The sequence below is a fragment of the Rana temporaria genome, chromosome 6, assembly GCF_905171775.1.
Source record: "Rana temporaria chromosome 6, aRanTem1.1, whole genome shotgun sequence".
Taxonomy (NCBI): Eukaryota; Metazoa; Chordata; class Amphibia; order Anura; family Ranidae; genus Rana; species Rana temporaria.
The window spans coordinates 150952520-150966067 of record NC_053494.1 but is presented as its reverse complement, the minus strand read 5'-3'; the positions used below and the strand labels follow the sequence as shown (position 1 = coordinate 150966067).

Sequence of the window (13548 nt, the reverse complement as noted above, 5' to 3'; positions counted from 1 at the left end):
ATGGCACTGTTTTAATTGGTGCAACACCGATTTTGCGGCGCCGCACCGTTTTGCAAAAGTAGTTCCTGCACTACTTTTGCCGATTTCAGGTGCGACATCAATAGACACCTGTGTATGAAGCCACACAGATGTCTATCAAGTAGCACCTGAAATCGCGCTGATTTTGCTACTTTGAAATTGCGCTACTTGAAGTGAAGTAGCGCAATTTTAAAGTAGCATCAATGTGAACCAGGGCTTAAGTCCTGTTCTGCAGTGTCTTCTCACAAGATTTGGAGGGCTCACCATTCCCCACGACAGGGCTCAAAGTTTCAAGTCCTGAGTGTAACAAGGGGTTAAATTCTGTGTTACATTTATTCATTTATTGACAGGTTTATTTATATTTACCCTTCAGATTTGTGGCAGTAAGTACAGTAAAACCTTTGTTTGCGAGCATAATTCGTTCCAGAAACATTCTTGTAATCCAAAGCACTTGTATATCAAAGCATTTTTTTTTTTACAGGGTATAAAGAGAAGAGAGGCACCTCTAAGTGTAGCAATAAGTTGCTAAATGTTGTACTTTCATTAGCTAGTTACCGACCGCCCACCGTCGTTATACGTCATCACTTTAAAGATGAATATCTCGGTAACGGCAGCAGCTGCTGCCACAATCGAGATAATCTTCTCTTCAGTGGGCGGTCTGATACACGATAACAGGGGTCTCCGCGGCGGATTCGCCGCGAGATCGCCGTTATCGGTGGCGGGAGAGGGCCGCTCTCCCGCGCCCTCCGCCGCTTACCGTAGCCGTCGGTAGCGGCGGAGGCGATCGGGACCGTTCGGCTGGTGACTGGGGACGAGACTGAAGGAAAAATCTCCTTCACCCGTCCCCATAGCTCTGCTGGGCGGAAGTGACGTCAAAACGTCAGTCCCCCCCAGCGTCTTAAAGCAACATTTTTTTTTTTTGTCATTTGAAAAAATGAAATTTCCAAATTTTTTTTTTTTTTGTATTTAAGTCTAAATATGAGATCTGAGGTCTTTTTGACCCCAGATCTCATATTTAAGAGGACCTGTCATGCTTTTTTCTATTACAAGGGATGTTTACATTCCTTGTAATAGGAATAAAAGTGATAATTTTTTTTTTTATTTCAGTGTTAAAAATTGTAAAATAAATAAAAATAAATGCGAAAACCCCCAAAAAAAATTTTTAAAGCGCCCCATCCCGACGAGCTCGCGCGTAGAAGCGAACGTATACGCGAGTAGCGCCCGCATATGAAAACGGTGTTCAAACCACACAAGTGAGGTATCGCCGCGATCGTTAGAGCGAGAGCAATAATTTTAGCCTTAGGCCTACTCTGTAACTCAAAAAATGCAACCTGTAGAATTTTTTAAACGTCGCCTATCGAGATTTTTATGGGTAAAAGTTTGACGCCATGCCACGAGCGGGCGCAATTTTTAAGCGTGACATGTTGGGTATCATTTTACTGGGCGTAACATTATCTTTCACAATATATAAAAAAATTGGGCCAAATTTATTGTTGTCTTATTTTTTAATTTAAAGAAGTGCATTTTTTCCAAAAAAAGTGCGCTTGTAAGACCACTGCGCAAATACGGTGTGACAAAAAGTATTGCAATGACTGCCATTTTATTCTCTATGGTGTTAGAAAAAAATATATATAATGTTTGGGGGTTTTAAGTAATTTTCTAGCAAAAAAAAATGTTTTAGTCTTGTAAACACCGAATCTGAAAAACAGGCCCGGGGCTAAAGTGGTTAAATGTAGCCATATTGCTACACTTAGAGGCTCCTCTTTTCTTTTTTTATACTGAGTTGTGACATGTCGCTACTCTTATACCAAGACATCGCTTGTATATCAAGGCAAAATGTATTAAAACATTTTGCTTGTCTTGCAAAACGCTCTCAAACCAAGTTACTCTACTCTCAAATGATTAAAACAACACTAAAGTAGTATAGTAATACAAGAGATTTACTTAGCTTTGATTAAAGATGTATTACAGATGATAAAATACAGATAAATACAGTATATTCAATCCAGGGGAGTCACAATCTCATTAGAAATTAGATACCTGGAGGCGACAGTCAATTTGATTCAGACTTTCACTTCTTCAGTCCTGAATCAAACCTCCAACTGGCCTCCCAGTCATATTTATATGGCAAGGAAAACAATAGCTACAACTGATGAAAAGAAAAAGGTCAAAGGTTCCCAACTTCCCATAGCATAATGAAGCAGATGTCTCATGCATTAAGCATGTTGTATATAGATAATGATCACTTATAAAACTATTACTAAGTTTCTTGTAAATCAATAACTAAAGTTATATATGAATATAGACCATGGGTCCTCAAACTATGGCCTTCCAGTTGTTCAGGAACTACAATTCCCATCATGCCTAGTCACGTCTGTGAATGTCAGAGTTTTACAATGCCTCATGGGAGTTGTAGTACCGCAACAGCTGGAGGGTCGTAGTTTGAAGATCCCTGATATAGACCCATACTACACTGAGCTACCAGCCAGGCCACCAGTTGCCCCAACCAACCCCTACCTTGCCCCGCCCCTAAACATGCCCTTGTAAATTATCTCATGAAATGACACAACAACAATATTAACATAAAGCATATTTCATTGATCTGACTACGATAAATAAATAAAATCAGGATAAAATATGATTGGCTACAATAGGCGCTGTACACATCATTACTGCCTTGTTAAGAAAATATTTTAATGCTATATTAAATAAAGCATTAAAAAAATTAAAACCAATGAATGACACTTTCCCTGTTTTAGGATGCAGAGAGATTTACAGCAAAGCATAGCACTGGCCAGGGGAACGGCAGCTGCCAAAGTTTTCCTATTAACTGGCGGTCCAAACAACCAATCACCTGCTTGTTAATAGGAAAAGTGAACTTTGGCAGCTCCCGTCCCGCCCCTTCTAGTTATTTTCGACCTTCCGCTGTGTGCCAGGTCCTGCTAAGAGAATGGAAGGGGGGCTGAAGCTAGGAGGAGAATCGGCTCCTGTTTACCCCCACCCCCCACTGATGCGGCTTCACACAGCCTAATGTGAGCAGGTGGAAATTTTAAGGGCTGCCCTAGGATATCATCAAAGAAGGATCACGTCACGCTCTGTCCCTCTGAGGCTAGAGAAAGGGTATATTTTTTTTTCTACAGATATTTTATAGTTTAAGGGGGACTCAAGGACAAATTGTCACCATTTCGCCAATGAGAAATTTCCCTTCATGGTCTGAATGTGACTTGGGCTAGAGAGCCTTTTTCTCATCTATGGCTTGTTTGAGGACGACCAATTCCCCTTTTGTAAGCCTGCATGAACCCTATAAGGTGCACTAGCTTCTCATTTCACCATCTCTATATGGCTCAGACAGGTCATCATCCAAGCTTGTGGTCTCAAGGATTGAGTTCCAATTGTTCCTGTCAAAGCACACTTTACTAGATCTGTGAGTACTACTTGGGCTTTTCAGCATCAAACATCTGTTTGCCAAATTTGCAAGGCTGCAACCTGGACTTCTGTTCACACAAGTCCTACCAGGTGAATGTTTGAGCCCTATCTAATGCCAACTTTGGGTGTAAAGCCCAAAGACCGATATTTGAGCTGCTGGCAGTCCCCAGTTTTCTGTTGTTTTTATTGGTCTGTTTGCAATTGTTTCTTGTGTTCCCTACGCTTCAAATGGACTGCTTTTGAACATCTTGAAGATGAGTAAGTTCTTGTGTCCCTTATTAAGGAGATGGAAAAAATATTTTGCACTTGCCATAAAATAATTTTCTTGGAGTCCATTGCAGGACACATGCGCTTCTATGATATATAATCCTGCTCTATTGGCCAGATTCAGAGAAAGTTAAGTCGGCGTATCAGTAGATAAGCTGACGTAACTCTGAATCTGCGCCGTCGTAAATTTAAGCGTATTCTGGAAACCAGATACGCTTAAATTAGGCTAAGATACGAGCGGCGTAAGTCTCCTACGCCGTCGTATCTTAGGGTGCAATATTTAGGCTGGCCGCTAGGTGGCGCTTCCGTTGAGTTCGGCGTAAAATATGTAAATGCCTAGATACGCAGATTCACAAACGTACGTGCGCCCGTCGCAGTAAAGATACGCCGTTTACGTAAGGCATTTTTTACGGCGTAAAGTTATTCCAACAAATAGCTGGCCTAGTCAATGTTAAGTATGGCCATCGTTCCCGCGTCGAAATTTGAAATTTTTACGTTGTTTGCGTAAGTCGTCTGTTAATGGGGCTGGACGTAATTTACGTTCACGTTGAAACCAATACGTCCTCGCGGCGTACTTTGGAGCAATGCACACTGGGATATGTACACGGACGGCGCATGCGCCGTTCGTAAAAAACGTCAATCACGTCGGGTCACCAATCATTACCATAAAACACGCCCCCCCCAGCCTCATTTGAATTAGGCGCGCTTACGCCGGCCCCATTTACGATACGCCGCCGTAAGTTAGGAGGCAAGTGCTTTGTGAATACAGTACTTGCCTCTCTGACTTAAGGCGGCGTAGCGTAAATACGATACGCTACGCCGCCTTAAAGATGCGGCGGTCTCTCTGAATCCAGCTATATGTATTGCTTTGCTACGAAACTGAGGCAGGTTGCTATCGGCAAGGGTCATTCTGGGATTGCCAACAGTTTTTTTTGCCTGTAGATAGATCCAATAGGTGGCAGTATAACTCAACCTCTTGTGTTCTTCAATGAACTTCAATAAGAGGATTTTTTTCCTTTCCTTCAACTGACACTTCCATCAAGATCTAACTGCTTCTTGCCAATTCAGCAGTTTCTGGATTGTTTACCCACAATGTACATCTTGGGAACTGGGCGGGAACCCGCAGCAGCAAGCCCAGCCAGTAAAGTTCTTCTGGCCACTGGATCCTTCGTTTGGTGCTCCGCTTGGTACACGGTGCAACAAGTGAGTTAGCCGCAAGTTGCTTTACAGATCAAGGACCCTGGTATTTTCCTATGGCACCCAGACCATGAAAACCCATCATGGCTAATGTCTGTCGACAATGTAGGACAAGGTTGCCCTGCACCTTTACATACTGGTTTATGGCTATACATGTCTTTTTGGATCTGTAGTAAACACTATATTATATCCTTGCATCCTAAAAAACAGTGCTAGGCACACATTTCCTTTTGAATGCATGGGTTATGAGATAATCAACACTATAAGTAATTTTACCCTGATTATTATTGTTCTGCTTTATTTAGCCTTATAATGCAATGTTATTATAACATTTATAAAGGTCTTTCCTTCCTATCTGGCTATCCTCTCGGGTTAGTGGCATAGAGCTCATAAGACTCCAAATGTGCACTTCGGCCAACAATGCAGGCTGAATCACAATTGTTGCCTGATTCCTCAGAGAGACAGCCGCAAGAACTCAGCGCCTCGATTATTGTGTTTTTTTTCATGCTGGACTCGCTGAACCCCCTCACTGCACATCCATCCCCTGAGTACCACAGGGGAATATCCTCATTTGGATTACAGACACTTGGGAGGCACAATAAACAAACAGCGGGGATTCAGCTGCAGGCCCTGGGGAAACTCTAATTTCCTCTCAGGTTGATATCTTGCTCTAGAACAAGGGAACAGCTCTTACACTGTCAGCTCTCTGAATCAGACGCCTCCACAGATGAGCAACATGCAGCCTGTCTGACTAAAGCAGAATTCTCTGTCACCGTGATCTATTCCAAAGACAATTGCCACAGTTAACAGTTGTAAACGCTCTTCTGCCTGCATTCCCCCTGACTACTTTCTTGCGTTACAACCTGACAAGCTGTCTGGCGCACCTCCATTTGCAGAAGGCAAGAGTAATGCTGATATTTTAGTGGAGTCTGCTAAAGAGTTTTCACTGCCAGAATTTAATTTCTTGAGCTCCTTGCCACATGCTGGCTACTGTGGACTCATTAACTATTGTATTGCAGTGCATACTGGTCTCTGGCCAGCTACACCTAGTGCTCCATGTCCCCCACAAATTATTATAGGAACAAAAAAAAAAAAAGAGGCTATTCGTAGAAAGTCTTTACTTATTCTTGATTAGGCCAGCTGGAGCCTTATGCCGCGTACACACCATCACTTTATGTGATGAAAAAAAAACGACGTTTTTAAAAACGTCACTTTAAATGACCGTGTGTGGGGGAAAACGTTGTTTTATGTCTTGTGAAAAACGACAAAAAAAAATTGAAGCATGCTTAAATTTTATGTGTCGTTTTTCAAAACGTTGTTTTTTACTTCACAGAAATTGACCGTGTGTAGCAAAAAACGACGTTTAAAACGACATTTTTACACCAGCGCATGCCCAGAAGCTAGTTATGAAGCGAGCTTCAATGGAAAAAAGTGGTGAACGTAACCTTACTTTGCTAGAGCATTGTGAAAAAACTATGGTGTGTAGGCAACTTCGTCTTTGAAAATTGAAGTTTCAAAAACTTCGTTTTTTACTTCACAGAAAATGTCGTTTTTTTTTCATCACATAAAGTGATGGTGTGTATGCGGCATTATACATTGATTGACCCAACTCCAAGAGTTTTTCACCCCTCCTGACACTTTTGATGTTTTGTTCCCCTATGCATGTGTAATTTAAAGAGGAGTTCCAGTCTCCTGTAAAAAAAAAAAATAAGTCAGCAGCCACAAAAACTGTAGCTGCTGACTTTTAAAAAAACAGCCACTCACCTGTCCCACAATCCAGTGGTGTGCTCACCCCAGCAAGTTTCACCTGCTTTTTTCTTTCCTCTGCACCGGCATCTTCACTATGGGCACCCAGCTGTGACAGCTTGTGGCTTCACAGCCAGGTGCCCACTACACATGCATGAGCAGCGCTGTGCAACGTAAATGGTGGATGTAGTCTTCTGGGATCTGTCACATGTCCCAGAAGACTGCAGAGGGGAGGGAGAAGAACTTTTGCTCCGATCACCTAGGCGGTCGGAAAGAAAGTGGGAGGCGGGTACCTGTTAAAATCGGGTACCTGCTCCCCCCCCCCCCCCCCACTGCTCAAAAGTGCCAATTCTTCAAGAGAAGCAGGGGACGAGTCCTTAGAGCGGAACGTCCCCATTTGGGTGGAGCTCTGTTTTAATTAAAATAAACAAAAAAAGGTTTGTTGATGACAAGCCAGGGATTGCAGCCAAATATATCCCACTTAATACAAAATACAGGATAGCATTAATGGTTACATACAACTCAATTAAACAAAAATAACAACACCCTGGTGACATTTAGAAATACAAAGAAAAGCATAAGATGATGAAAAAGGCCTGCACGATTGGGCCTAAGACTGGCAGCACTAGGAGTATATGCCCAAGTAATAAGAGGAGCATTCCCTCCCTGCCCCAATAAGGGTTCACAACAAACACATTTGTAGAACTGTACTGAACACTGTGAATGGGTCTAGATCTTCAGGACTTTAAGAACAGGTGTCTACACTTTGCAATGATCCCAAATTTTGTTATATTTACCTCTGTGCACATATAATAATCTCTTAAGAGGGAGACAATTATTATTGTCAGCTATCAACTTTTCCAATGTAAGGGGAAGAGCCTTTATCCAGTGATGGGCTACCAATTTCATGGCAGTAAACATAGGGCTACATTCAGGTAGGGGCGCGCATTGTTACGGCGGCGCAGCGTATAGTATTTACGCTACGCCACCGTAAGTTAGAGAGGCAAGTGCTGTATTCACAAAGCACGTGCCTCCTAAGTTACGGCGGCGTAGCGTAAATGGGGCCGGCGTAAGCGCGCGTAATTCAAATGAGGATGAGGGGGCGTGTTTTATGTTAATTCTTGGTGACCCGACGTGATTGACGTTTTTCCTGAGCGGCGCATGCGCCGTCCGTGGAATTTCCCAGTGTGCATTGCTCCAAAGTACGCCGCAAGGACGTCATTGGTTTCGACGTAAACGTAAATTACGTCCAGCCCTATTCGCGAACGACTTATGCAAAAAATTCAAAATTCGACGCGGCAACGACGTCCATACTTAACATTGCGTACGCCTCATAATAGCAGGAGCAACCTTACGCCGAAAAAGCCTAACGTAAACGACATAAATAGCGCCGGGCGTACGTAAATTTGTGAATCGGCGTATCTAGGACATTTGCATATTCTAGGCCGAAAAAGTCGGAAGCGCCACCTAGCGGCCAGCGTAAATATGCACCCTAAGATATGACGGTGTAAGAGACTTACGCCAGTGGCATCTTAGGCTAATGTCGGCGTATCTTGCTGTCTGAATACAGAAAGAAGATACGCCGGCGCAGCTTTGAATTTACGCGGTGTATCTATAGATACGCCGGCGTAATTCAATGCTGAATCTAGCCCAAAGTTTCATGCAAATTTTTTGGGGGGAAAATTTGTCAAAATCAGAATCGGTTAATATTCACATGCAAAAGCATTACCTAGGGGACGTTCTGACACTCTTCTTCCACTCTACTACTTATCCAAGTTCTTCCTGTTGGTGCCAACACCGAACCTACACACTGCAAACCCCAGGAGCTGCAAATTCTGTATCTTGGCCTGTACCAAGGTGCTGTTCCCAGCAAAACTTTTGCCAGTGTCCAGTCACCTGAAGGTATCCACATATAACCTGTGGTCTAAAAATCAATTCCTGTGTTCTTCCCGGGTCAAATTTAGGTGTTAGTGGAAGCTTAAATGAAAGACCTAGAGGTAGGTTTCCTGAAGACAGTCTGCTAATGCCATGTGCATGAACATTCCACTATTGCAAATATTAACTATAATATGCCTTCTATGTTTGAATCTTATGGAGACTAACAAATTGCAGATTCTGATTACTATTGACAGTAGTCACCCTGAAAATGTTACCATAAAATGCACAATCCCTGACACAAAGGTTTTGTTACATTACTGCTGTAGAATTGCAAAAATCGGCAAATTGAATGTGATTAAAGTTATAATTTTGTTTCTGGAAAAATAATTTATTTTCAACACAATATTTTATTTTTATATGTATTATTTTATTTAATTCTTTCCTTTTGACCTTTTGTGTACAGTACAAAACCAGCAAAGAGGGCTGTACCATGGGGGTTACCGTGTCTCAGTCAGCCATGTTGGCTCATTGCCATGCCCTAACACAGGCCTGTGGTTATTCAGAAGGTAAGTGTGACAATTGGAATCATCTTAAATTGGTGAAACAGTGGGGGTTATTTACGAAAGGCAAATCCACTTTGCACTACAAGTGCAAAGTGCACTTGAAATTGCACTGAAAGTGCCCTTGGAAGTGCAGTCTTTTTCTTGTGCAGCTAATGTTCTAAACTGGACAGCCTTATGCCCGGTACACACAATGGGCCAGATCCACGTAGGGCGGCGTGTTTTTAGGCAGGCGTAGCGTAGTTACGCTACGCCGTCGCTATTTTGAGAGGCAAGTGCTGTATTCACAAAGCACTTGCCTCTAAAGTTACTGCGGCATAGCGTAAATCTCCCGGCGTAAGGGCGCGGAATTCAAATGATGAACAGGGGGACGTGTTTTATGTAAAACAAGCTTGACCCCACGTAAATTACACTTTTTTCGTACGGCGCATGCGCGCGCATGCTCAGTATCACGTCAGATTTTCAAATTAAATTACGCCCGCTCAATGCCTAGATGACGTGAACGTAATTTACACAAAGCCCTATTCGCGAACGTCTTACGCAAACGACGTACACGATGGAAAATTCTATGCTGGCCCGACGTCCATACTTAACATTGCGTACGCCTCATAGAGCAGGGGTAACGTTACGCCGAAAAAAGCCTTACGTAAACAACGTAAAAAAAAGCGCCGGGGCAGACGTACGTTTGTGGATTGGCGTATCAAGCTAATTTGCATACTCGACGCGGAAATCGACGGAAGCGCCACCTAGCGGCCAGCGTAAATATGCACCTTAGATCCGACGGCGTACTAAGACGTACGCCAGTCGGATCGAACCCACATTCAGTCGTATCTTGTTTTGTGGATACAAAACAAAGATACGACGGGGCATCTTAGAAATTACGCGGCATATCAATAGATACGCCGGCGTAATTTCTTTGTGGATCTGGGCCATTGAGATTATCGGATGAATGATCGTCCATTTTTGTGCGTGCTAATCTCATATCGAAAATTAGGAGTTTATTACAGTTACAAAAATTCTCATATGACAATAAAAATTCTGAAGTAATGTGTTGTAGTGTGTTTGTATTTTTCACTGACTGATTAAATTAAAAATGAACGATCTGGTACTGTACGAGAATCATTTTTGTGCTTGTCCCCATTGGATAATATCAGATTAACTGTCGTGATCGGCTCTCAAAAGTTGTTTACTACCGATCTACCGGTTTTCGTACAATTTTCAGATCTTGTGTAGGTCTTTTATAGAGATCATCAACAGGTTTTGCCAATTGTGATCAGTTAAAATGGTCCTAAAGGCTAAAGTTTTTTTTTTACTTTCAATGCATTCTATACATGAAGATAAAGAAGCTGTGTGCATCTTCCCCCCAGGCCAAAAAAGTAAGGGCCAGATTCACATAGAAATACGTTACGCTGCGGCAGCGTAACGTATCCCATTTACGTTACACCGCTGCAAGTTTACAGCGTAAGTGCCTGATTCACAAAGCACTTACCTGTAAACTTGCGGCGGCGTAGCGTAAATCCGCTCGGCGCAAGCCCGCCTAATTCAAATGGGACGGGCACCATTTAAATTAGGCGCGTTCCCGTGCCGACCGTACTGCGCATGCTCCATCCGTAAAATTTCCCAACGTGCATTGCTCTAAATGACGTCGCAAGGACGTCATTGGTTTCGACGTTAACGTAAATGGCGTCCAGCACCATTCACGGACGACTTTCGCAAACGACGTGAAATTTTAAAATTTGACGCGGGAACGACGGCCATACTTAACATTGGTTAGTCCACCTAGAGGGCAACCTTAGTTTTATACGACGCATCTCTACGGAAACAATGTAAATTTAGAGCGACGGGCAAAGCGGACGTTCGTGAATCGGCGTAACTAGTCATTTGCATATTCTACGCCGACCGCAATGGAATCGCCACCTAGCGGCTGGCCTAGAATTGCAGCCTAAGATCCGACGGTGTAACACAGTTACACCTGTCGGATCTTAGGGCTATCTATGCGTAACTGATTCTATGAATCGGGCGCATAGATACGACAATCGTATCTCAGAGATACGACGGCGTATCAGGAGATACGTCGTCGTATCTCTTTTGTGAATCTGGCCCTTAATTTCTAGCAAATAAAATAAGTGTAGACATATCCTGTTTAAAAATATTTCTGTATGGCAGTAAAAATGCAGATGATAATTACGTTGCCTTTTTTTTTTTTTCTTCTAGCGGAAACATTGATTAATGTTCTGGACTTTAAAAGAGATGCTGGCCTGTGGCATGGAGTGCTTACTGTGAGTGTCTGTTTTCTGCAGGACATACATATATACATACATATCATGTAATGTTCCTGTTATTATCTTAATAATAAATCAATTTAATAAGTTTATTATGTCTTGCAGAGTGTTATGAATCGCATGCATGTAGTCAGCATCCCATATGCACTGATGAAGGTGAATCCATTATCTTGGATTCAAAAGGTCAGCTCTTATAAAGGTAAATTACCTGTCATTTCTGGAAATTCCTGTCAAATGGTGAAGACATCATTTGAATATTACTTGTTTTTGCTTGTTGTATATGTCAGATACATTTATGATTTCTATTTCCATACTGTCTTGCCTTGGATATCATTTTTTTCTTGTGAATTCTTAAAGTGGATGTAAACCCACTTTCATCCTTTCTAAACTACCGCCATAGTGCTGATCTATAAGGATATAGATGCCTCCTGCATGTATCCTTACCTGTCAAATGTCTCCCCTCTGTCTGTTATGAGACCTGAAAAACTGCAGATTCTGCGGGTGGGTCTGTTTGCAGTTTTTCAAGTGCAACTATTCATAACTGAATAAAATTTAACGCTGAATTGCGTAAAATTATTTAACAATTGTTGATGCCTATGTTATAGTTTCTAGAGATTATAACAATTTAAATATGAAGGTCATATTGTGAGTATAGTTAATATAAACCATAGGGGAATTTCTGTCCCATAAACAAAACTACCAGTTATTTTTCTACTCTCTGTTGCCTTATGTATAAATTAAGTTGTACATATACACATATCAGATATCGCAGTGTCTGTACAGGATGTGATTGTTATTTTTAATTCTATTAGCATAAAGCTAATTATTTTCTAGTGGTGCTTTAAATATGAGCAGGTAGGTATACTATTTTCAATATCGCATTTGATAAATTGTGTTGGGTGTTGAGGCATCTTTTTTTTTTTTTCCTTTATCTGCAGCTCGTGTTGCACTAGTGAAATCTAGAGACATGCACTGGTCACTTTTGGCACAGAGAGACCAACGGGATGTGAGCCTCGGTTCCCTACGAATGTTAATCGTGGCTGATGGTGCAAATCCATGTAAGATTTTTAAAAGAGTTCCTACAAAGTCTTTTTCTTCACATTCTTTACAACTGCTATTGTAAGGTTTAATGAACATGCCACATTGAAGGCTGCCTGTGTTTACAGGGTCTATCTCATCGTGTGATGCCTTCCTTAACGTCTTCCAGTCTCGTGGTCTAAGGCCTGAAGTTATTTCTCCATGTGCCACCTCGTTGGAGGCACTCACTGTATCCATGCGCAGGTGAATAATGCTAAAGATAACTTTTGTTCAGCTAATGTAAGGTCTCCAAATCTTTCACTTGCTTCATTTCCATTTCTCGTTCTTCTGGCACCAAGCTATAGGGTAGCTGACCACTTTAAACAAGTCATAGTTATTTATATTATTATATAGGATTTACATAGCGTAGGCTGTGTACACAGTGCTTTACAACAAAGGGTAGACAATACAATATACAGAGGAACCTCGGATTACGAGCATAATCCGTTCCAGGAGAATGCTCATAATCCAAAGTTATTGAATGGAAAGTCGATGGAAACGAAAACAATTAGTTCCGCATTGACTTCAATGGCATGCAATATCGCATGCGGCCAGAGGTGGGGGGCGCCGGAGAGCCTCAGAAACGTCTGGAGAGGCCAGAGGAAACCTCGGAAAGACTCCGTTCCTTCCCGAGGTTTGCCGAGCTGTCCTCTGGCCCTTCCGTGCATTTCCGAATGATCGGCTCTGGCGCCCCTCCACCTCAGGCCAAATGTTGTACTGCACACCGTTTTGGCCTGAATCCTGCTCGTTTTGCAAGACAACACTCGCAAACCGAGTTAGGATTATTTTAAATACAGTGCTTGTATTGCAAAATGCTCGTAACCGCGTTACTCGCAATCCGAGGTTCCACTGTATGATGCAATATACACTACTGATATACAGTTTGAATCAGAGAGCCCTTCTCGTTAGAGCTTACAATCTAAGAGGGAGGGTTAAGAGATAGGTGCTGGCTACTTAAGAGAAGGGGAAGCTGTTCTCTATATTACAGCACAGCTTCCTCTAGCTTTAGTCCGTGCTTGGCTTTTTAGGTAATCGCTTTGCCACAAACTAGTTTAAAAGGATCGATTTTTCAACTTTGCTACATAGTAAAGTTTTCT

General features: G+C 42.2%; 1 protein-coding gene across 6 annotated transcripts in view; it reads left to right on the top strand.

Moving 5' to 3' along the window:
• Window positions 1-13548, top strand: part of DIP2A (disco interacting protein 2 homolog A) — a 165623-nt gene that overhangs the window by 118920 nt on the left and 33155 nt on the right. For all 6 annotated transcript variants that reach the window (XM_040357583.1, XM_040357582.1, XM_040357585.1 and 3 more), the window contains 5 exons: window positions 8996-9098; window positions 11307-11371; window positions 11480-11573; window positions 12313-12432; window positions 12541-12655. In XM_040357583.1, coding sequence (XP_040213517.1) covers window positions 8996-9098; window positions 11307-11371; window positions 11480-11573; window positions 12313-12432; window positions 12541-12655 — 497 coding nt within the window. The remainder of the gene's footprint in view (window positions 1-8995; window positions 9099-11306; window positions 11372-11479; window positions 11574-12312; window positions 12433-12540; window positions 12656-13548) is intronic.